Here is a 25,603-nt window from a genome sequence, read left to right on the forward strand (position 1 = left end):
TGATGATTGGTTAAAATCACCCTACCAACCGTTTTAAGCTTTCAAATTACTAATCATGTTTATCTGTATCTTGACTGGAAAATAATTTGGGCTTTGTAGCAGTGTGCAGCACTGATCCTATTAGGCCATCTATAATAAGCTCCACCAGATTTAAAATTAAAAATAATTTTTAGCTGCATCTAGCCCGGAAAATAATTTTGGGGCTCCGAGATGCGCAAGACACATAAGTGCCTTCTTGCTGCACTACCTGCAGCATGACCCTCATATTGTCAGAATTCGAAGTAATCATGACTACTGGGTTGCCACACTCTTAGATCCCCCAAACTTTTCGATCAACCTTTTCATTTTAATAAAGACCAAAAAAATGGTCATTTTTGAAATTATAAGCATTAGCAGGTTGTTAGAAACTGAAATCAAACAGTTTTCAACTCAAAACTTTATTCTAGGTGATGTTACATTTTCATATAGGACCCCTTGTTCGAAAGGAGCTTCTGAACTCTCTCGTCCATTGAATTTGTCAGGTTTTGGATGGTTTCTGCTTCAATTGTTTGCATGAGGACAGAATACCCTCCCAGAGCTGTTGCTTAGATGTGAACTGCCTCCCGCCATCATAGACACTCCTTTTAATGATGCTCCAAAGGTTCTGAATGGGGTAGAGGTCAGGGGAGCATGGGGGTCACACCATAAGTTTGTCCCCTTTTATGCCCATATCAGCCAGAGATGCAGATGTTTTATGTGCAGCATGAGATGGTGCATTATGATGCAGAAAAATGATCTTGCTGTGAAATACACGGTTCTTCTTCTTGAACCATGGCAGGAAGTGCTGTTTGAGAAAATCCACATACATTATGGAGTTCATCTTTAGCGCCTTCAGGGATCCTAAAGGGGCCGACAATCTCTCTCCCCATGATTCCAGCCCAAAACATTACTCCACCTCCTCCTTGTTGGCGCTGTAGCCGTGTTTGCGTGGGGTGTCCATCAACCAGCCATCCTCCACTCCATCCATCTGGACCATCAAGCGCTGCACGGCACTCATCCGTGAACAAAACAGTTTTGAAATCAGTCTTCATGTAATGTTTGGCCCACTGGAGCCGTTTCTGCTTGTGTGAAGTGGATAGAGGAGGTCGACAGGATGGCGTATGCACAGCTGCAAACCTCTGAAGGACCCTGCATCTTGTTGTTCGGGGGACGTTGGAGGCACAAGCAGCTTCAAAAACTTCTCTGCTGCTATGACAAGGCTTTTTTGCCGCTGCTCTTTCAACCTGACGTAATTGCCTGTAGGAAAGAGTCCTCAATTTGCCCTTATCAGCACGCACACGTGTGTACTGTGAATCAGTTACATACTTCTTGATTGCGAAGACACTTCATCCTGATCATCGCACAATGTTGATTGTAGTCATGCCTTGACCTAAACACTCCACAATTTGTTGCTTCTCAGCAGCCGACACATCCTTTTTCTTTCCCATTTTGGCAGAAAATGTAGGCTGCTTAATAATGTGAGAGAGCCTTCTTAAGTAGTCTTGCCTTTCATTGGACACACCTGCCAAACTAATTAGCACAGGTGTCTGCAATTGCTTACAGTGATATAAAGAGCCCTGACACACATCACCATCAATGAGTTTAACTGACAAACAAACAAATTCTTCCCTTATCACTCCTAAACACTTTTTGCATAATAATTTGGAACGCAGTGTACATGTGCTTTTCCACAAAACACCAGTGGTTCACGTAGTGAATCTTACAGTTCTAACTTGCCAACCGTGGTCTGTATGGAATTGTTCAATAAAGGGCCCAAAATTAAGATAACATAGATGGGAGAGGTCTCTATGAATAGGAATTCCTAAGTATTTGATACCCTGTGAGGGCCAGGCAAAGGGAAAGTTGGACTGGATGGAATCCTATATGGATTTGGGGAGGGAGACATTGAGGGCCTCAGACTTCGCTGCATTGATTTTAAAATTTTACCATGTAACAAAGTGATCTATTTCAGCCATAACAGCAGGGATGGATATATGTGATTGAGTGATATATACTAGGACATCATCAGCAAATAGAGAGCACTTGTACTCGGTGCCTCCCACCTCAATCCACCTAATATTGGGGTTATGGCGAATTGATGAGAGCAGGTGCTCCGTCACTAGGATGTATAAGAGAGGGGACAGAGGACATCCCTGCCTTGTCCCATTGGTGATTGTGAAAGGTGATGAAAATGTTCTGACGCACCCCCTGGGCCTTGGGACACCCGGAGCCGGACCCTTTTTGGTGGATGCTGGTGGTTGTAGTCTTCGTGGCGGCGACCCGGTTCCGTGGCTCAGGGCGGTCAAACCAGTGGCGGAACTATTTATGTGGTTTTGATGTTTAAATGTCCGACTACGCCACCCGTGGATTGCGGTCAGAGTGAACCGCCGCTACAGGGCAGACCGCTGAGGCTGGTGTTGTGGGTGCAGCAGAGCGTAGCATAACTCCCCACGGGAGGAGTATAGCCTCAGGGCAGTGTATGCGGAGGATGGGGGTGATGGTGCAGGGCAGCAGCAGTAACGACACGGAGTCAGTGATGCAGTCCAGGGCCTTTACTCACAGTTCTTATTATCCAGACCACGTCTGCAGGTAACGGCTGCCCACGTCGTACTGTGCTAACCAGGTGAGGGGCTCAGACAACTCCCAGATAACTTTGGAGCACTTCACAGGACCCCCTTTGTGTGTCCTTTGTCTGGCCTTTCTTACCAACACTTCTGTCCGGCTGCCTCGGGCCTCCTCTTGGTAAACTTGGCGCCAGTTTCCCTGACCCTATGTGGTGCCTTCCTAGCGGGTGTAGTGAGGGGCTGCGCCACATAAAATGTCAGAGCCTCCGGTTTCTAGCTGAGGGTCGTTTCCTGCCTCCACTAGTTCAGGGACCGGTCTCCCCCTTTGGCCTGACCCCTCCACGCAGGTGGATTCGGGCGTGCGGTGGCGACTCGCCCGTCCGCACCCCTGGGATCCCTTCATTCCTCGTTCCTGGAGCCTTCTCCGCTCCTCTTCCTTCCTTCTCCCTCTTCCAGGCCTGGGCCTCTGTTACTGGGCCCGCCTCCGGAGCAGAGCTCATGCAGAGCCCCTGCTCCCTGCCACTTCTGCTCAGACTTCTCTGCACTGAACTAAGATGGTGCCCACCTTTTATACTCCCTTCTCAATGCACCCAGGAACTGCTTCCTCCCTGCTCCTGCACTACAGGGTTCCCCTTCCTCAGTGTTCCCTCCCCCCACTCCAGCCAGGGACAGGGACTGTCGTGCCCATCTCAGGGGCATATTGGTCGCCCTGCCCCACGGCAATGTGGTGTAATGCATGCAAGTGTCGGGTCCTGATCCACACTCCATCCTTACCTGAGAGTGAGATATCACACCTCTGGGTGAGGTGCAATACGTCTGTAGCAACCGAGCCCTCAGGTTGCTACAGTTCCATTTATCTTCAGCCTAGGTGACGTATTGCGATACAGGGCCGTGATTTTGGCTATAAAAGGGTCCCCTAGACCCCTACCCCAAGCTTTTTAAGAGAATCATATATGGCGTGCCAGGAGACTCTATGGAATGCTTTCTCAGCATCCAACGAGAGTATCTAATTACAAATTTTTAACTGCATCTAGCCCAGGAAATACTTTGTGCCTAGTAGCAGTGTCTGCTAGTCAGCGGATTATCCCGGCTGTTAAGCAAGCTATACCACCTGCAGTTTAGACACTTAATTTTTTCAAAGGAAATGCTTCGGGACCATGGGATACTTAGTGAAGAGCATCAGGAGGCATCCCAAGGCATAGGGGCTGGGACTGGCAGTAGGATGCCTTGCGGTGGACAGCCGAGCTCGATCCTTATAAAAGCTTTTTAACTGCAGCAGCTTTAGTGGACGCTACTGGAGCTGGAATTACCGCGGCTGCTGGCATGAGACTTGCCCTCCAATAGATCCTTGTAAATGGATTTAAAGTGTATTCATTCAAATTAGAGAGACAATTTAAATTAAAAAGCTTAGAGCTGCCTCCACCACAGGGGGGCTCGCTCGACCCACCAGCGGACAGGCACCAGTATTGGGAGAGGGGGGCTGGCCGTCGGGGTTCACCGCGGCTCTGGCACAAACCCGGCGACACGGAGGTGGCACGGGCAGGAGCGGACTGGCCGTGTCAGCTTCTCACTTTTTGCATTTTAGAAGGGCATGACATGCCTATATCTGTGTCTCCCCCTCCTTTTACTCCTCCACCTCTTTTATTTTCGCATGACTATATGTACTTGTCACTTTTCCATGTGTTAGTTATGTCTTCTGAGCAGTTTGTCAGCTTTTGGACACCTTTGAAGGTGTTTTCTATGTGTTTCTATGTGTTTTTGTTTGCCTGCCATTGGTTTTAACGGTGTTCGAAGGTGTTCGACGAACAGTTCGACGAACAGTTCGGCGAACACACGGGTGTTCGACGAACCGAACCGAACTCGAACACTACGGGGGTGGCTCAACACTATTAATGTTCTTAATCATGGTATAGCACAGGGGTTATTTTATATAGTGACTATGCAAGAATTGTTGCTGGATACACTCTTTGAAACCATATCTTGCTTTGTTGCCAACTTAAGCTTTACATCCCTGCACTACCGGTGGACCAAAAGCTTTTTCGGGTGAGCTGAATTTTTTTCTATTTGGAGGTATTGTGAGAATCTTTGGATCTTGGTATTCTGCTTTGGGGTAATTTCTGTGGAAAAGCTTTGGTTATCATTGTAACAGTAATGGTGGCGTTGGTTGAAGGGGACGAGAGCTGGATGTGGCTCACAACCCTCTCTCAAAGCAGAATGTGGCTCGTGACACTCTTTCAGAGCTGGATGTGGCTCTTAAGGTCAGAAAGGTTGGGGACCACTGCTCTGCAGAATAGGGAGAGACTTTTCCAGTGACTATGGAAATGGAAAACAACTCTGCCGTACAAACTATGCTCAACTGGGACCCGCTGATCTGTGATGGCCCCTGTACTGACCACTACTGTATAAGGTTTGATAGTCTACTAGATTTCATAGTTGCAGTACTTTATGGGGGGCCCATATGGCAACACAAAATGATGTGGGAAATGGTACTGGGCAAGATTTTTTGTGAATCACAAATCGAATCTCAAAGTATTCAAGTTTGAGTAAAACAGCAAAATTCAAGAAATTCAACCTGAATGTGATCTTCTGTGGATCGATCCACTCATCCTTAACCCTGCATATAACATAGTACAAGACCATAGGTAGCCCAGAGATAGGCAGCTCCACTTTCAGCTGTGAGTTTGATACAGGACACAGTTTTCTATGACAGCACATCATCATTGTTATGTGTAAAGGAGGTTGGTTTACTGCTCAATACAATAGCTGGACCAGGCCCCTTCTATGTCACAGCCAACGCATTTTATATAAGAACTTTAAAAAAAATGTCAATAATAATTAGAATGAATCCTGATACTCCATGTCTCATCTAGTCACATTTACCTCTTGATATTTCATAGTCGCAAGCAAATTACGTGATGATCTGCATAAAAATCCAAGATTCAATGTGTAGTTCATGATAAAATCTCTCATCAAATATCACAATTTATCCTAAGCAATATTTCTAAGATCTTTTGAATAGAGCCGTAACAATAGAAATATCTACATCCCTAAAAAAAAAATCATCTACGCACTGTAACTATTTCATATTCAAAATACCGTATATTGTGAGCATTTCGACAGCTTTGTGTTGCCTTCTGAGAAGCAGAGACCATTGAAGCTGTTTCCAGGGACTTCCCAAGGGCAAGAAGGTCAGCAATTGAATTCAGAATGAGCCTACGAGCTTCAAAGGCAACATTGTCAAACTCGAATACCCCACACGAAATGCAAGCGGAGCACCAAACAAGTCTGTACCTTTTCTGATAAAATATCACTTACTACTCGTCTTAATAAATAATACATATTTTAAAAAAGCATTAAGAAAAAATACATATTTATTTATTACCCATCTTCGTAATTATGCAATGTCTAGCACTAAATAATCTTCTATACATACTTTGGCAGTGCGGTCTCTCGTTTCTCCAACTCCATGTGCCATTGGCAAGGCACTGAATAGATGCTGGTCCCAAACGGAAGTAGCCTGGATCACAGCTAAAGACAACTTTTGTCTTGTACTCATAGTGGGATCCATTAACGATGCGCCATCTTCCGTGCTCCAAGGTGAAGGAATTTATACTTGGACATGTAACAACTTTAAAAGAAGCAAAATAAACCTATGTTATATCAGAGCAAATAGTGTAAATTTAATGAACATGAAAATTTCTAAAGAATGAAAACATATAGACAAAATTAATTCGCAGGAGCTTTTAATGCGTATGGCAAAAATACACTGTAACCATTTTTAATAAGCGACATTCTGGGCAAAAAGTTGAAAGTTCAACTATTCCTATAAGGCTGGGGTCATAAAAGCATTAATTCTCTCATGCGAGAGAATTGGGTCGATTATTCTAAAGACAGCTCAAATTCTGCTAAGAGTTTGAGCTGAGTTTCATCTTAGTTCGATCAGATTTTCTCGCATGAAAGAATCGTATCATAAGTGCGGAGAAGACGGAGAACTTGATTCCATCTTCTCCATTGTCTGTGTCTGCATAAATCAGACCGGATTCAGATGACATCCAAGTGCAGTCCAATGTTTTACACGCACCCATAGACTTGTACTAGAATGTGTAATCCTATTTGCAGCACCACTACCAATAAAAGATAACTTCAAATCTCAGAGAGACAGAAAAATTTGGGAATACAAACTCATGACAACCTTTGACACACTCAGTGAAGGAATGATTGTCTAGCATGGATTTAAGTCATTCTACATCAACTAAGGAATGTGCTACTAAGACCTGTGGTGTCATCACAACCCTGGACCAGATTTCAATCACAGGACACTAAAAGTTTAACACTCCTTATCTATAAACTGCTCCAATATTTACGGCCACAACGCTTTCTCCACCTTCCCATACTCATAATTCTGCTTCATGTCACTTGTCTCATCTATTGAATTATTCTTGTGCCCTGTTGTGTATAAATATGTGATTCTTCAGATTTTGTGTTATTCTATGCCTGAAGACGACGAGGCTTGAGTAGTCTTGAAAGCTTGCCATTTGCTCCCATCTTTTCAGTTAGCCATTAAAAGGTATCAACCACTGAGGACTCTCAAATCTGGCAAACACATTGCAAAGATATATCTTTTTCCTGCATCTTTTTTCTATCCAGATTCTCAGGTAGACTAATACAACCACTGCCAAATATTTAAGTGCAAAGGTGGACTTCAGGAGTAGAAACCTTCAAAAAAACCTTATTGCCAGGCCCAGATATTTAGAAAGCTCTCTGCAATGTTTTTTTTTTTTTCAATGTAAAAAAAAGTTTAAAGTGGTGGCCTAAAATGGCCTGAAAGAGGAGACTGCAAAAATAAGAAAGATAGTGTTAATTGCTTATTTAAAGAACTGCCACTCCAATGGTGCTGGTTTGGTGCTCCTACCTTTTTTATTTTTTGAACAGCAAAGATGATGGTTTTACCAACACACATAACTATTGTCAATGGCTACAATAGTCACTTTTGTCAACAAGACATCATCACTCCCGTCAAGTATACAAAGACTATCAGGGGGCAGCAGAAAGACAGTACTCTAGCAAAAGGAGGTTTATATAAATAATGAATGCTTCTTTTCTTCTAGTATTACCTTTAACGCATTTTGTTTTAACCATGGAAAACCCTTTTAACTTTTTTTTTTCTGCAGCTGCTTGTATAAGGCTGCATGCCCACTATGCATTTTTTAAGCATTTCCGCAGCTTAATTTCCGCCACGGAAACGCTTAAAAAATGTTTGGTAATAGGTCTGCAATGGTCCCCAATGATAATCCGCATGTACTGTGCACATGCTGTGGAACTTTCCCCTGCTGATTATCATTGCGGTAAAATCTGCAGCACGTTCATTAATTTTGCGGAATCACGGCGTTTTAGCCACCATAGACTATCATTGAGCAGCATAACATCCGCATGCATACAAGTATGCATGAGGATGCTATGCAATTGGGTCTGTAGAAGAGGAGACTCTCCTCCAGACACGGGTACCATAGTAATTGTAGTTAAAAAATAATTAAATAAAAAAAAACATATACTTACCTTCTGATGGCCCCCTGTCTGGTCCCAGTGGCACTGCTGGCTCTTCGGCTGCTCGCGGTGGTGTCAAAGGACCTTCCATGACGTCATTTAGTCATGTGACTGGTCACGCGACCGCTGATGTTGGCGATCGTGTGACCTGTCACATGACTAAATTACATCATGGAAGGTCCTTTTTAGAGCACCGTGAGCCGCCGAAGACATCGGAAGCACCGGAGAAAGAGACCGGGGCCATCGGAAGGTGAGTATAATGTTTTTTTTTATTTTTCAACATTTTTATTCTTTTTTACTATTGATGCTGCATTTGCATCATTGTAACTTGGTCACACAACATAAATCCATGTCGGTTGCATGAATTTATATAGTGTGACCAAGTTGTCAAGCACTTTCCAAGTGATGCTAAAATTGCTTGGAAAAGCGCTTGACAACCCGCATGAGAAATCGCATGTACAAAACGCTTCATAAACGCTTCTACCTGGCAGAAAAAACGCATGTAAAATTTGCATGCGTTTTTTCTGCCAGGGAGATGCAGAAACGCTCTGCAGCATTTCTGCATCGTGAGCACTTAGCCTAACAGTACATTACAAGTTTGAAGACTGGAATTGCGAAACACTGGGCTAGAGACTGACCTGGCATGGAGGAAGCTGAACAGAGTTTAGAAGCTTACAGTGAATTGTAGTAAATGCGAGCTTCAGAAGAAAAATTTTTAAACTTTTAAGGATAAATTATGTGAAGAAATGTTTTATATCTCATACACTGCATAAAAGGAGAGCTGGAAACAGCAGTTTCTATCTGTAATTTTAAATGCTTGTCATTTGACAAGTCCAGTATTTTTTCAGTTAAGTGTGCCAAAATGAATTCACAGCTTTGATTCATGCTTGCTAATACTAAGTAGCAAAAAGCAGAAAAAACTATACATTAACAGTTGTAACTTAGAGAATAAAACTGTATCTTTGTAGAGGGTCTTGTCACATTATATCTCATTAAGCACTATTTCAGCATCTCGGTGGTTAATAAAGTAGGCTTTCAGGGATACTTTGGTCTTTGTTATCGAAGTAATTGAAAGACCTAAGGAGGAATAAAAACGTGTAACTTGACCCAACTAATTTAGCCAATAATTCCATAATAGTGCAGTAAGGTTACTTTTTTCCTTACTTGTCTTGTGAACTGAAAAGAAGGCTTAAATTGGAGAAAACCTAAAGGAACACATTCATCGACATAATTTATTGGAATATATATAAAACTGGAATATATATAAAACTGAGGCAAAAAAAATCCATAATATTCTTCAATTGGCCAAATATATAGAAGTATTTGTAGGATTATGCATATACAATGTCCATATCCAAAATAAATTAGATAGATGTGGATTAATTCAACCTCAAGTGAACTTAAACATTTATGATGAAAAATATAAAGATTTATCCAAAGAGAGCTACTAATTTAAATAATCATTTCATGAATAATAACTGGAAATGAGTGAATCAATTTGTAAAGGCCAGGTCAGTATTCCTTCACTCCTGGAAGGGAGTCTTTCAAACCTACTCCTACCTGCCATTATCCGTGGCTCTTTTTAGTTAGCCTGGCATGATGTCATCATTACAGTGATACAAACATGATGTCACACCAGGCCGGCTAATTAAAAGTGGAGTTTCAGGGGCAGGCTCACACTGCTCTATCCAGGGCCAAGTCAGTACTCCATGGTCACAAATTGATTTGTTCATTTCTATGAATAGTCCCTAAATCATAGGATGGAGAAACTTAATTTCTTTTTAGGATTTAGCATAGGTGGACAAATAAAACTACTGAAGCTGAAATTCACAACTTGAAAAATATGAAAAATATTAATAAATGTATAGAACACATTGACCCAATGTCAACAAAAAGTGGTGCCACTTTTACCTAAATTGACAGGATACTACTGCTATTGGCAATATATAGGTGACTTGTCAAATCTTCTGACAGTTCTGTTTTAATAGGTGTTTTCCACATGAAATAATTCTGGATCAACTCTACTTGCACCTCTATGTTTTGATGTTTTTTGTTATTTCTCCTAGAAATTTATCAATTCAGTTTTAAGAACATATGACCACTCCAGTCAGTGATTGATCACAGTGGTGACACATTGTTTAACACTGTGGCCACTGATTGGATGCAGGGATCAGATAATGTCCAGGCAAGAAGACAAAGCCCAGAGTCCAGTGGGCACCCAACACCAGCAATCCTGGGATATTTGTAGAAGAAAAAAAATGGACAATCCCACCAAAGGGATATTTCCATCTGATATGACATAAAAAGGTCCTCCATTAAGTTTCTTGTGCACTGCTCTCTCTATTAAAATCAATATTGTTCACCAAAAGTGCTGATTCACATTAGCATCATGGCTTCTTTTTACAACCATGAGTCATGGCTGCTGTAATGGATCAATTTTTCAATGGACTAAAATGTACCTTCCTGGACTCCTTTAACTTGAAGGGTTGCAGTATTTTTACAGTTGGAATAGAGCTGCAGACTATTCCATACTTGTCAAAAAATTTACAAATCCAGAGCAGAACCTAACATTGTATCAAAAAGAGCACGTGCTGGTTGCATGGATGAGACATCGAACAGTCATGAATCTTCTCAACGTGAAAAATACAGTCTTACAATATCAAAAATGTTTCCAAGCTGCTGCAGATTTATGAAACATGATGCTAGTTAATGACAGTCACATGTTAATAGTGTAATATCCTATAAATACAGCTCTCAGTCTCACTTACCTACACAACGAGGTGTTTTGTTATGATTGCTCCACGTGCCATCTGGCTGGCATACGGCCTGAATGAGTTCTTTGGAAGATAACTTAAATCCATCATTACAAAAATAAGTGACACTTGTACCCACTAAGTAATCTGTTGCCAATATGCCTCCATATAAAGGAGCCTTTGGAATCCCACACGAGATTGCTGCAAAGAAAATGTAGCGCTCGTATGAGAATTACATAACAGTAAGTGTGTACAATCATATTCACAAAATGGTAATTAAATTCCGTGAGATTTATATGACATATCCAAGACCTATCCAATGCAAAATGTGAAATGAATACTGTATATTTTACAACATCTCTATTTCACACGTTTTATTAAACATATATTTTATTCATCTTAGAATTTAGGTTTTCTTTCTATTTCTACATCTTCCTATAGATCCACACCCTACGGCCCACTGTAGTAGAAATCAGCGAATTGATTAGATGCGAATCAATTTTTTTTTGAATATTAGGAAATTCACTAGTGCCGGCAATACAAACAATTTTCAATTTGATTTGTGTAAATTGCCAAAAATGACCACCACTCTTTTATACTTTGCAAAAGATTGCATCAGCCTGAGAAGGCTCAAATGACCTTGGGTGTGACTGGACTGGCTTCCTTATAATATACTATTACGTTACATAGTACACCACATAAACAGAATAAAAGCTGAGGCAGGGAATGCAGCATATCATTTTGGGGGAATAACTTTAGTAAGAGGATATTACTGCTCACAGCTCAGCAATAGAAATTGACAAACAGGTAAAAAACTTTGAATTTACTGTACGGATAATTTGTGTGACAAAACAGCAGTGAAGAACCATTACCATGCAGTTTGTATTGTGTGACTTGCTGACAAATCCATGTTAAGGATAGATAAGAAAAATTGCAAATAGTAAAAAAGAAACTTTATTTTTAGCTTTAAATGCCTACCTGCTCTGAATACTGCAATGTTTTACTTCAGCTCTGATCAGTGCTGTGATTGCCTAATTTACTTGTGAATTCAAATCATTTGCATAGTATTCAGATGTCTTTTAGATGTCAGTCTTTCATCTACCAGGCTTCCTTCAGGGCTACCTAAAGGCAAGCATTTATTGTAGTCTATCGTATCCTATGTCTAAAGTATGCCTAAGTACTGTAATTCTCAAGGTAACCTCGAGAAAGGTGTCGGTCTGGTGCCGAAATGCGTTGGAACAATAAAGATCCATTTTGGAACACAAAATGCTTCTCATTTACCACAGCATAGATGGTTCAATGTGATATTGTCCTCTTATATTATTGATACTACAACTAAAGTATGCCCTACTGTCATATGTACTGCTATGTGTCAATTAGAGTTGAGTACAGGAAAAATATATCATTATAGCCTGTTAGTCAGTAGATAGAAAAATATTAACATTTGAGAGTCTAATGGTTAACTGAAAAGATGGCACCAAATGGCAAGCATTCAAGACTACTCAAGCTTCTTCTACAAGCTCAGAATAACACAAAATCTGAAGAATCACATATTTATACACAACAGGGCACAAGAATAATGCAATAGATGAGACAAGTGACGTGAAGAAGAACTATGAGTATGGGAAGGTGGAGAAAGCGTTGTGGCTGTAAATATTGGAGCAGTTCATAGATAAGGAGTGTGAAAGTTTTATTATCCCCTGATTGAGATCTGGTCCAGAGATTGTGATGCCCCCAATTGATTTAATTCCTTAATTGATGTAAAAATACATAAATCCATGCAATTCATTCATATCTGCTAAGAATGTGTGAAAGGTCATTTTAAGTTTGTATTCCCACATACTTCTGTCTCTCTGGGATGTGAAGTTACCTTTCAATACCAGCATCATAGACATGAAATTGTTGATTTGGAAAGGTAATTTCACATCCCAGAGAGACAAAAGAGTCTGGGATACAAACTCATGATGACCTTTGACACATTCAGAGCAGGAATCAATGAGTTGCTTTGATTTATGTCATTCTACATCAACTAAGGAATGTTCTCCTCAGACCTGTGGGGGCATCAGTACCCTAGACAAGACCTCAATCACAGGACAATAAAACTTTCACACTCCTTATCTATGAACCGCTCCAATATTTACAGCCACAATGCTTTCTCCACCATCCCATACTCATAGTTCTGCTTCACGTCACTTGTCTCATCTATTGCTTTATTCTTGTGCTCTGTTGTGTATAAATATATGACTCTTCAGATTTTCTGTTACACTGAGATTGATGAAGAGACCTGAGTAGCCTGCTATTTGTTACCATCTTTTCAGTTAGTCATTAAAATGTATTAACCACTGAGGACTCTCAAATTGAAAATTTTTTAGAGTTGAGTTAAAGATTTATAAGATCCTGGTCCAGCAGCCATGTCATTAGTCTATGGCCACTACTGAGAATCTCCTACTACCTGTGGCATTCCCGATGTCTCTTCTGATTAGTATTCTGCTGCAACATCATTATGTTGTGGCACAAAGCACACATAATGTTGCAGCAACCTACTAATCAGAAGAGGAGCCGGGATGTCGCTGGTAGTAGGAGGCTTGTAGAGCTCTGGTCAGGCAGCTAAGGACTATCAATGTGGCCGTTGGACAAGGATCTGAGAAAATTTTTCTCAACTCTAGTATCAATATATTTTTTACTCAGTATTGAAAAATTTGTTCATACTTTTTAATGTTATTCAAATAGCCTCAAATGTAAATGTATGGCTTCCGTTAGTGGCCACATAATTAGTAGAAGTTATGATATTTTCTAGGTATGTATTGAGGAAGTTTATGGATAGATCTTAACTATCCCAATGCAACAGCCATTCTGTGTTGACTGTGATTTTGAAGCAATGGAGATGAATGGTCACTATTTAGCAGAATTCAGCAGAATACCTTTACTAGGTTTATAACAAATTATCTACATAAAAAGATTCAGATAAGATACCTAATTTAACAAAATTGTAAATCTATGCATATTTGTTACATTTCTGGCACAACTCCTCTACTTGCTGATCCAGCCCTTGTTCTGCTTCCCTTCCCTTGTCTTGTACTTTTGTAACCTGATCAAGCAATAGCCCTTAAGTTTGTGAAGTGTATCAAGCATTGTTCTTCTTAATTGATTTGATTTGCCTAAATGCATTATCTCTTGAGGGCTTTTTTTGCAAATGTCAAACAAATCAGGGTCCCATGAATTCAACTATAATTCCAACTATCTCATTAACATCTTAATTTGTATGATAAACTGCGTAATAAGATCGGTGACTGTAACTAAGTAAAGTGTGTGCAGTATGTTCCTAGAACCTTACTGATATAATTAGAAGCCTAGAAATAACATATAGATCTGCACAGGCTGTTATTAAAGAAATTGCACTGATATGCTATGTACGTAAGAGTTAATCATTTGGGTGAATTGTTTTCTCATCTTTCCTACCAGTAATAGTTGGTTTTGAAGTGGAACTCCAGCTTAATGATCAGTCATCGCATCACTATCAAATCACACAATTTGATCGATTTGACACAATTCACCTGCAGGCCTGTTTGAAATGTCAAATCTCCGGAGGATGTCCATGAGCCGGCATTGTCTGTAGTATATACGCTTTGAATTTTAACCAAAATGCCATAGACATAGAAAAGTTTATTTGCTCAAAAAGAGGCATTACTTTTGGTGGTTGTGGCTCACTATGAAGAGCAAAACTTGTTGGTCATGTCCAGGGAGAGACATGGTATTTTTAAGCAACAAACAACTAAGGGAATAGTCAATACGGTCTAGCTTTTCCAGTAGTGACATATGCATATAGGCTAGAAGGCTGGCTACTTCTAGTTTGTAGGGCTCTTGGTTTGGTAGCAACAAAATCTCTATCTACAGTATCTGCGGCATTTTTCTTTCAACCCCATATTCATCTTTCTGGAGCAAGAAAGTCACTCACAGCCATTTTCTTCAGTCCCTCCCTTGATAATTTTATCAGCAACAATTACTCTGATTTTCCACTCTAGTCAGCTTGGACCCATCTCTTGGATTTTTTCTTAAGTCATAATAATTGAAGGCTTCTTGCTTGATATATGTGCACACTACTGCAATTTTTTTTTTAAATATATGGACTCCTTTGGAGACATTTTTTTTACCCAAATACAGTACAAATATTGTGGGCTAAAAATAATTTTTCCTAAAAGGTCTCTTTAAAAATGTTGCACCTTCATCCATCAGTAGGCTTGTTCTGTAGGAGAGTTTCCAACTCTTTCTTATGTCTTTTTATGAGCTATCCCAATCTGATTTATGACCGATTCAAAGTTTGGCTAATCTTTGATGTAGTCTGTGGTCCTAAATCAGCTGAGGAAATATCAGGAAAAAAAACATATGAGATAGATAAAAACTCTCTTTCAGAACAAGCTCACTGATGGATTGGTAAATGTCTCATTCTCCAGTAAGTAATAAGAAGTGCAGCACAGTGTCTATTGTAGTGAAATAATGCAACATTTTGATTGCAACCTATTTTAAAAAAATTAGGTCTATTTGACCTATATAAGAGGACAAATGCTTTTAAAGACCAGTGATTTGCAAAAACTAAATATTTAAGTGCTGACTTCATATATAATCAATTAACATAGCTGTATTAGTCCTAAAAAGTATTATTTACAAAAATCACATACAAAAAAGAGGTGAACATGAAGAATATACAATATCACCCTGGTAAAAGGAATTCCTGTGAAAAAGCAAATGGGAAATGCGCATCAGGCTGTCTTCTTGGATCTTGCACTTGCACTTTATCATGGGTAAGCTTTATTAGCTGTGATTTATATGCACATGCACTTTGCTGGTACCCTGTTGTTGTGGCTAGTTAATGAACTTATGGGACTCATATAATGGGCGAGCTAAGCTATATGCACATGCACTTTGCTGATATACTGCTTTTGCGGCTAGCTTATGAACATTTGGGACTCATATGAGTGGTGAGTCTGGCTATTAGGCCTACTGAACTACTATTTCTGTCCCCTTCTCATAATTTGTCTTTAACCTTGGTTTGTGCATTACAATTGATTTCTTGCCCTTGTGTTCCTTTTCCCAGAGTGATGCTGTATCTTCTTTGTGTTCACCTCTTTTAATTGCATTTGATTTTTGTAAATAATATTTTTTGTGATTAATAAAGCTATGTTAATTGATTATATATATGTGAAGTCAGTACTCCAATTTTTTAGTGTTTTTTAGTGTTTGAATATTATTGAGTAGGAGTAAGACCTATCTATTTACTAGTTTCCCTGTGAATTTTTTAATAAACACCTGTGAATGTTCGGGGCCTTAATAAAGATTTTTGTAATGGGGTCCACAAGTTTCAAGTTACGCCACTGGCTCTGAAGCACTTTAATTGCCAACAATCAGTATACATGTTTTTTATATAATATTAAATTTAATGTATATCTAAAAATGTCTTGAATTTTTTATATTAATCTATAGGGGCAGAATTATGTGTTAATATAGAGAAACGGAAAGAACTTATTGCAGGTGATATCTTCCTAAAAAATGCATTGTAGCATACAAAGCAGCAACCTAAACTGCAATAAGACCCTTCATGTTGTTCATCACTCATCACATTGTGGCTTTGGATATGTCACGGCAGGAGCAGATATTATTGTGTGACATTTAGAGTAGTGATGAACTATTATACTGTATATTTACTTCCACAAAAGTAGATGCAAAATCATGATAAAAAGCCCAAATCATGTTGTCAAAGCTAAAATCAGACATGAAAGAAGAAGAAAAGGAAATAAGGAAAGAAATGTAAAAAAAAAAGTAAAGAAAGAATGAAATAGAATGAGATAGATAGATAGATAGATATATAGATAGATTCGTACAATTCGCTATGAATTAAATATATATTTACCCTGACACGCAGGAACAGGCGCATCCCATGTATAATAACCATATGGTGATTTTTTGCAGACAGCTGTGCCTTTTCCAATGAGCCTAAATCCTCGATCACAGGCCCAGCGAACCATACTGTTCAGTTGTCCACCCGTCTGACTTACAATGAATCCATGTGGAGGAGACTCTGGAGTGCTGCAATAATGAGCTGCAAAATCCAGATTATATAATTACATTTTTGTAACCATTGGGAATCATGTGATAAAAATTAGAACAGAAGATTAAAATGCAACTGATATAAAATTCACAACATAACTAATATGTATATGAAATCCAGAGATAGGATACGTCATCACTGTCTAATGGGAGGGGGTGCAACACCCTGCACCCCCACCGATCAGCTGTTCTCGGTACCGGTTGCTGCCGGAAGTATTCAGCTTTGGAGCTGATCTATCTACTGATAGTGGCTGCGGCCAGGTGCTGCCAATTGCCCGCTATTCAAGTCAATAGGGGATGGATATGCAGATCCTGGCAATGGCCACTATCCGTAGACGGTGCAATTCAGTAACCAGGCGGTTCCAGCTGCTGGCGGCCCAGAGAGCAGCTGATCGGAGAGGGTGCCGGGTGACAACCTCTTTAAGCAAACCCAAGTATGAGCTGATCAATTTAGTTTGATGATTGCTAACAACATGCTGCTTTAAAACCATTTGCACTAGTGTTGTCAGACAACTACTGCCAACTAGTCTATCACAGATTAGGCTGTGTATATATCCAGTTTTATGTCAATGTTTAACATATAAACCAGGCAGTTTATATTTATTATTGGACTCCGCAGGCTGAAAGAACATAGTCTATATTGCAATTCCATACTTTTTTGAGGTACAATAATATAGAAGCCATACTGTAATAATAAAGATTTCACAATATACCTAAAGGGTAATAATGCACAAGATTGTTGTAGACCAATTGCTAGCTCAACCAACTATCTCTCCTGCCTCTCGGCCATGTAAGCTCTTGGGGAGAATAGAGTAAGCCACTGACAGTGACTTATTTGAAAAAAATACAAAATGATTTGGCATTTGAATGCAAAGATGAAAATAGGGAAAGCCTTGAGACCTGAATACATGATTAGATGGTTGTTTGATTAGCCAAAATAATAAGGTTTTGCCTATTTTAATTTAAGATTTATGAGAACCTTTAGACATACGCAGCACTAGGGCCCAGGGTTCAAATCCCACCAAGGACAACATCTGGAAGGAGTGCTCCCAGTTTTTGCGTGGGCTTCCTCCGGGTTCTCTGGTTTCCTCCCACACTCCAAAGTCATACTGATAGGGAATGTATATTATGAGCCCCAATGGACACAGTGCCGATAATGTATGTAAAGCACTGCGGAATATGTTAGCGCTATATAAAAATAAAGATTATTATTATTATTATTATTATTATTAATAAATATGTCCTGGCTAACATGATAGTTTATTTTCCTTTAAGGCAGTTTTTTTTAAAGGTGCTATCCACTACTTTAATATTGTTGCTCTATCCCATGCCTGAAGGCTTTTAGATATTGTATATTGCATCAGCCATATAAGACTGACCTGAGGAATGACTGTGTAGATTTCCCACAATACGTTGCAGCTACAAAATCAAATAGTAGAGTACAGCCAATTGGAGGGGACTATCATAGCCTGTATAATAAGCCTAAGCAGGAAATACAGCAGGCATTTTAGGTTGATTTAAAATAGTGAGAGGACATCATAGCTCACAGCTGAGCAGTAGCGATAGGAGGAGAAAGCCCTAGAACATTGGACAAACACCCCAGATAGTAATATGCTAAATAACTGCATCAGTAAAGAAGATGAGAGTAGCAGTCTGTGAATAATACAAAGATATGGTGTAGCTGGCACCTGATCTTCAATTGAATTACAATTTCACATTTTTATCATTCTTAATGCACTAAAAGGCAGCAGCCAGGCAGCACAATCTTTTTTACAGAAAAAAATGGAATAAGTCTGAGTTAAAAGAAGTGCGGTTCCTTGTCAAAAGTGAATGAGTTTTTGCATTTCTTGCTCAATCTTTGAAGTAATTTTTTTTTTTTAAAGGAACTTTCCTTAAATACAGAAATGTAACTGTCACCTTGCAAAGTGTGCGTGTGACAAACTGCTCCAAGTAAACTAAGTGATACATCATTTGTTTCAGGATCTCTTTGCATACATCATGCTGCTATCAGATGACGTAGCAAACACCTGCTGGCAGATTCCTTTTAAAAACATTAACACTTAAAGTGGTATTCCCATCTCCAACATTCTACCCCAATATGTAAATATACACAGAAGGGCCTTCATGTTTTAAATAATCGTGGCAAAGCGCCAGTTTAAATAATACATGGCTAATAATTACCACAAGCCTACTCAACATTAAATATAATAATAGGAGAAACAGAGTACGTATAGGCGTAAAAACAGTATAACTTTATTAAATGTCAAATATAAAAGCGGCCACTAAAGGTGGCGGCATAAAATAGACAATAGATTACAAAATGCAGCACATAGTAATGTGTATACAGAGTATATATACTTAGGGAACAGCTTCCTCAAGGAGAAGGAGGAAGGAAGAGGCAAGCACAAAAAGATATAGTACACATCATACAAATGCCCAACTCCATACAAGTGTACAGATGAATATACAATGTCAATATAAGTACCAATATCGCTTACCAGACACAATTATAAATAGAGGTAAGAGACAGGCCAAGGACCAGGAGAAACAAAAGTATACCAGGTGGCCCCAATAGCGCCTCGACGCGCGTTTCGCCCCTTAAATAGAGGGCTTTCTCAAGAGGCATGAATGTGTATAGGAACAGGACCTTTTTAAAGGCTGATAACCGGTCACGTGACCGCATCGTAGGTCACGCGGCCGGAAATCAGGAAGTGATCAGTACCAAGCGGCGCATGCGCCGGACGTCAGGCATCGTCGGCGCGGGCAGCGTCCGTCACCCAGCAACGCACATAGCGGAAGCACATGGTATGTGCCCCGGAAGTACGTGGCTAGGAACAAGACGGCCGTGCCCGGGCAGAGAACAGCGTACCTCCGGCGCATGCACACCGCAAACTGAGCACCAAACAAAAAGTTGCCACTAACCAAAGGAAAACAGACCACGGAAAATAGACAGGGATCAGGATACAAGGGACATCATACATCTCAAGTATAATATAACAAGATACAGCATGAAATAATTTAATCAAATGTAGAAGTTGTATCAGAACGGACAATATTGTCAAAAATGTAGCGAATATCCAAATGTCCGATATATAACACCAGTCCCATAAGATCCAATTTGGTCAACACGTGGATCACAGAATGTTTTCTTTTATATGTTGTATCTTGGCAACGCAAAATGAAAAAACAAAAAGAAGAAAAAAGAAAGTAAATAAGGTGAAAAGCACGCATTTTGTAATCTATTGTCTATTTTATGCCGCCACCTTTAGTGGCCGCTTTTATATTTGACATTTAATAAAGTTATACTGTTTTTACGCCTATACGTACTCTGTTTCTCCTATTATTATACCCCAATATGTAGTAGGTGTAATAGTAATAATATTGGAAAATACCTTCAATTATTGAATCAGAAAATTTATACTGCATTTCTATGTCTGTTTCCTCATGTGCAGGCATTTCAGGACCTTAGGTATCCATGGTTACGACCATTGATATAGTGACAGTTATCTAGTTGCTAGTGGTCGTAACCATGGGTACCGAAGGTCCTACAAAAACTATACTACATTTCTAATTGGAGGCATTTGCTGATATTATTATTATTACACCTACTACATAATGGGATATGATGTTGGAGATGGGAATACCCCTTTAACTGTACTTGTCTGTTTTTTTCACAACTATTTTACTAGTCAAATTTGACAACCATACACACCAGACATATACTGCATTTTGCTCCCTTATTTTGTTTCCTGAACATTTACCCACCTATCTAACATGTCTTATTATGACCTTTTTGGCAAGGTTTGAGTAATTGGGGCTAAAAAGATTGTCATAAATTAATTAAAGTGTTGTACAAAATGTATGGTAAAAGTAAAAAGAGGCCATGATGATGGATGAGGAAGTGTTAAAGAAAACATACCACAGCAAAGTATGTGGGTGACATTAGCAGAAGCTGAAGCACTACCACCAATTTTGCCACCAGGCATTTGGGCAATAATACTACCAAACACAGGCAACATTTGGTCTTTTTCACCTTTGGCAGGATTTTTAGTGGGACGGAACAGGAGGGTGTTATGGTATATGTGGCAAATCACTCTGATGTGATGTTACCTCTGACGGTGACAACATCAGTTTGATTTAGAACAGTCTGTCTGATGACACATGGCAAAGATCAATACATTTTAGACTATTTTTAAAATTAAAAACATGAAAGCAGTTTTAGTGTGCCATGTTTTTAAATGGGTATTTGGTATTAACAGTTACCATCCCTTTCTATGGTGAGGCAACTCAGGTGTTATTCAGCGTGTGTTTGTGTTAAGGAGTTTACAGTCCTAGGAGACCTCAGAGTGTTAAATACATATTTTTAGGGAAATTGGAGGCTTTACAATATTGCAATTCATGGTAACTTTTTATTTAAATTGTATTAGTCCGGCGAATTTGAATTTCAAAAAAGTTGATGATCTCTAGATGAAACCCACCTTCCGAAAAAAAGTATTTTGCCCCTATAATTGATGCTTTAGACCTGCCAAAAGTCCCTTGGATAAACATAATTGCTAGTCTGGCACCAATTAAATATATCAAAATGCAACTAAAACTAGTTAATTTCTAAATATAGAAGTTCAGCTACTAATGTTTATATTTTTATATTAGCACTTTTATATAAAATTAGACTTCATGTATCCCCGGTTGGTAAATTACTTTATATAAGCTTATACTGTATGTCTATAAATTTTACTGATGTTACTTTAGTATCTTGTATATCCTCAAATGAAATTGCACATCTTGTTATTACAGATGTCTGGTTATTATGATGGTACAGCAGCTGTGCAGTATTTCTGATGCAATTCACATGAGATTAATCCAATTATATTGAGAAGAGAACTATTTTCTAATGTGAAAGATTGTACAAGTCAACCATGAAGTGCAATAGATAGATTTCGAGAGTTTTTGCATAACAAAGTAAGGTTTCCTTGGAGACTACAATCATCTGAAATGTTGTGACAGACCTAAGAAAGAAAATAACATTAAAAAGTAACAAGCCGATTTAATACAGCCAGGATGAAATGGTGTAAATTATAGTCAGGTTCAAAAAACAGTTTTCATACTAAGGAAATAAAAAGAAATGAACAATTTAGGGCCACAAATCTGTGAATATTGGTTATTCTTTGTGACTGCCCAGAGTAACTGTCCAATACTTGTCATTCATCCGTCAGCTGACCCCTAATACTAGATGTGTGTAATAAGATTCACTGGACCCTGGTAAAGTAACCACATTATTAGCACTTGCCCGGCCAGCCGTCCAAAGCCCGGTGAACCTCCCCAACTACTCTTCTTAATGATGATGCAAAACTTACTAATAAAGATAGGCATTGGTTATGCACTTAAGTAGTATGAAGCTAAGAGGGCTCTGGTCTGGTGGCCATGGACTAACAACATAGCCACTGGACCAGGGTTCTTTGGTTCTTTTGGCTCGATTCTGCCCAAAACACATGTATTCACTTGAGTGTGTATGTGTTCTGAAGAGCAAGAACAAAGTAATAACAGAGTAAGCCTTAAGGCATCTCTAGTGGCTGCTTATCTCCAGAAAGAACATAAAAATAGGATGTTAGATGAGGAATCAGGAAACCAACAAATCCTTTAATTGGTCAACTGGTTCTGCCAAAATCAGCAGGCTCGACCAATATTAAGGAAGCACTCCCATCAAAGTTTTTATCCTCTTAATATATTACAATCATCATATTCTATAGCAATGTGTACTTACAATTTCTCATTATGCCTCTCTACCCAGTTATTTTGTTTTCTATTAGGTTTATAACACAACGTAATTAAAAAGTGACTAGCTGAATCCTTCTAAGCTCTATGTAGAAACAAGAGGTCCATCTTATCTGTATGAGTCATCAGTCATAGCAAAAAGTCCCTGGTAGGGGGAGGAGGTATCAGCTGGGTCAGGAGTTGAAGAGGGGGATGATAAATGCAGGGACAAGAGACTTCCTGTTTCAACATAGAGCAGAGAGAAGGGAATAATTTACTGGGTAGAAGAGCAAAATGAGCAATTGTAAGTAAAAAGTGCAATATAATATGATGATTGCAATATATTAAGAGAAAAAAACTTTGATGGGAGGAGTGCTTCTTTAAAGTATATGGTCAGCTCTACCACATAAGTCAGGAGACTGAAAATATTGAATGGACTTAGGTAAAGGCTCAACCATGCTGATCTATCATAGATAAGGTTTTCAGGTTTCCAGGAGATCATGTTAATCATTTATGATTGATCAAAACCAATTCTACTAGCACAAAAGTAAACCTTGCATGACCTGCAAATGTATAATAGTGTGAAAAACTGTTTGCCCCCTTCCTGATTTCTTATTCTTTTGTATGTTTGTCACACTTAAATGTTTCAGATCACAAAACAAATTTAAATATTAGACAAAGATAACACAAGTAAGCACAAAATGCAGTTTTTAAATTAAAATATTTAATTAATGGGTTTCCTCCGGGTTCTTCGGTTTCCTTCCATACTTCAAAGACATACTGATACGGAATGCAGATTGTGAACCCCAATGGGGACAGTGATGATAATGTCTGTAAAGCGCTGTGGAATTAATGGCGCTATATAAGTGAGTAAAATAAATAAATAAAATAAATAAATAAAGCAATGTCTAAAGCTTTATTACTCCAGCGGACCACAAAGAGAGCATTTATTCACAAATGGCAAAAACATGGAACAGGGGTGAACCTTCCCAGGAGTGGCTGGCCGACCAAAATTACAAAAAAGCACAGCAACGACTCATCCTAGAGGTAACAAGACCCCATAACAGCATCCAAAGAACTGCAGGCCTCACTTGGCTCAGTTAAGGTCAGTGTTCTTGACTCCGCCATAAGAAAGAGACTGGGCAAAAATGGCATGCCTTGCAGAGTTCCATGACGAAAAACTTTGCAGAGCAAAACGAACATAAATGCTTGTATTAGTTTTGCCAGAAAACATCTTGATAATCGCCAAGACTTTTGGGAGAATACTCTGTGGACTGATGAGAGAAAAGGTGAACTTTTTGAAAGGTGTATGTCCTATTACATCTGGCGTAGAAGTAACACAGCATTTCAGAAAAGAAACATCATACTAACAGTAAAATATGGTGGTGGCAGTTTCATGGTCTGGGGCTGTTTTGCTGCTTCAGGACCTGGAAGATTTGTTGTGGTAAATGGAACCATGAATTCTACTGTCTACTAAAAAATCCTGAATGAGAATATCTGGCCATCTGTTCATGACCTCACGCTGAAGTGCATTTGGGTTATGCAGTAGGACAATGATCCAAAACACACTAGTTAGCCCACCTCTGAATGGCTTAAGAAAAACAAAATTAACACTTTGGAGTGGCCTAGAAAAAGTCCTGCCCTTAATCCTAATCCGATCGAGATGATATGGCATGACCTTAAAAAAGAGGCTCACGCTCGGAAACCCTCCAATGTGGCCGAATTACAACAATTTTGCAAAGATGAGTGGGCTAAAATTCCTCCAGAGCGTTGCAAAAGACTCATTGGCAGTTATCGCAAACACTTGATTTCAGTTGTTGCTGCTAATGGTGGCCCAATTAGTAATTAGGTTTAGGAGGCTATCACTTTTCACACAGGGCTGTGTAGTTTTGGATTTCTTTTTCCCTTAATAATAAAGACCTTTCCTTAAAAACTGCATTTTGTGTTTACTTGTGTTATCTTTGTCTAATATTTAAATTTGTTTTGTGATCTGAAACATTTACTGTAAATGTGACAAATATGCAAAAGAATAAGAAATCAGGAAGGGGGTAAACACTTTTTCACACCGCTGTAAATGCTGCTCATAGCAACATTTACAATGGAAATTGTAAATCTTTTTGGTTGCAGTGCACATGGCTCCAGCAGTCAATCACTGTGCTCAAAAGCTTGTGCATCTTCATTAGCAGAGATTCTGAGTCCAGAGATTGGCTGTTTTGGGAACATCTGCTTTATTTGTGATATCACTCCTATTTCCTATCAACAAATACTAGGGCAGCCTCAGAGACAACATTAGACCAGGGGAGGTTGAGTAACACCTTAGTTTGTTGTTGTAACCTAGCAGAAGCCGATGAGGAGGGAAACGTTATTTCCAGAAATTAATAGAGCCAATGCAAACACTCCAACAATACATAAATTTGTAATGGAGATCGTATAATGCTTCCGAAATATATATATTAATGATGAGCGAGTATGTTCTGTTAACGCTTTCGGCGAGCATACTCGGGTGCTTGACGAGTATCTTCAACGTGCTCGGGTGTTATGTTTGAGTCACTCCGTGCTCATGATTTTCAACTGTTCAACAGCTTTAGTACATTTGAGAAATGCCTAAGAAACAGGCATGCCTCACATGTATTAAAGCTGTTAAACAGTCGCAAATCAAGCGCACGGAGTGACTCAAACATAACACCCGAGCATTCTGAAGATGCTTGGAAAACACCCGAGCATGCTCGTAAATCTCGAATGACGAGCATGCTTGCTCATCACTAATATGTACACCTCAACATTGAAATTGCACGTCAAGAAGGAAAAGTCACGGAATTATATAAATCACAGAATCGATAATGTTAATCTGAAAATCTTAAAAAATGGAAA

General features: G+C 39.3%; 1 protein-coding gene across 7 annotated transcripts in view; it reads right to left on the reverse strand.

Moving 5' to 3' along the window:
• The window catches only part of CSMD3 (CUB and Sushi multiple domains 3), a 2,085,767-nt gene that overhangs the window by 232,246 nt on the left and 1,827,918 nt on the right, over positions 1-25,603 (reverse strand). For all 7 annotated transcript variants that reach the window (XM_073679791.1, XM_073679790.1, XM_073679789.1 and 4 more), the window contains 3 exons: positions 16,785-16,973; positions 10,895-11,080; positions 6,016-6,210 (listed from right to left, as the gene is read on the reverse strand). In XM_073679791.1, the coding sequence (XP_073535892.1) occupies positions 6,016-6,210; positions 10,895-11,080; positions 16,785-16,973 (570 nt within the window). The remainder of the gene's footprint in view (positions 1-6,015; positions 6,211-10,894; positions 11,081-16,784; positions 16,974-25,603) is intronic.

The sequence above is a fragment of the Phyllobates terribilis genome, unplaced genomic scaffold (assembly GCF_046119375.1).
Source record: "Phyllobates terribilis strain yellow unplaced genomic scaffold, ASM4611937v1 Scaffold_4__5_contigs__length_816908805, whole genome shotgun sequence".
Lineage (NCBI taxonomy): Eukaryota > Metazoa > Chordata > Amphibia > Anura > Dendrobatidae > Phyllobates > Phyllobates terribilis.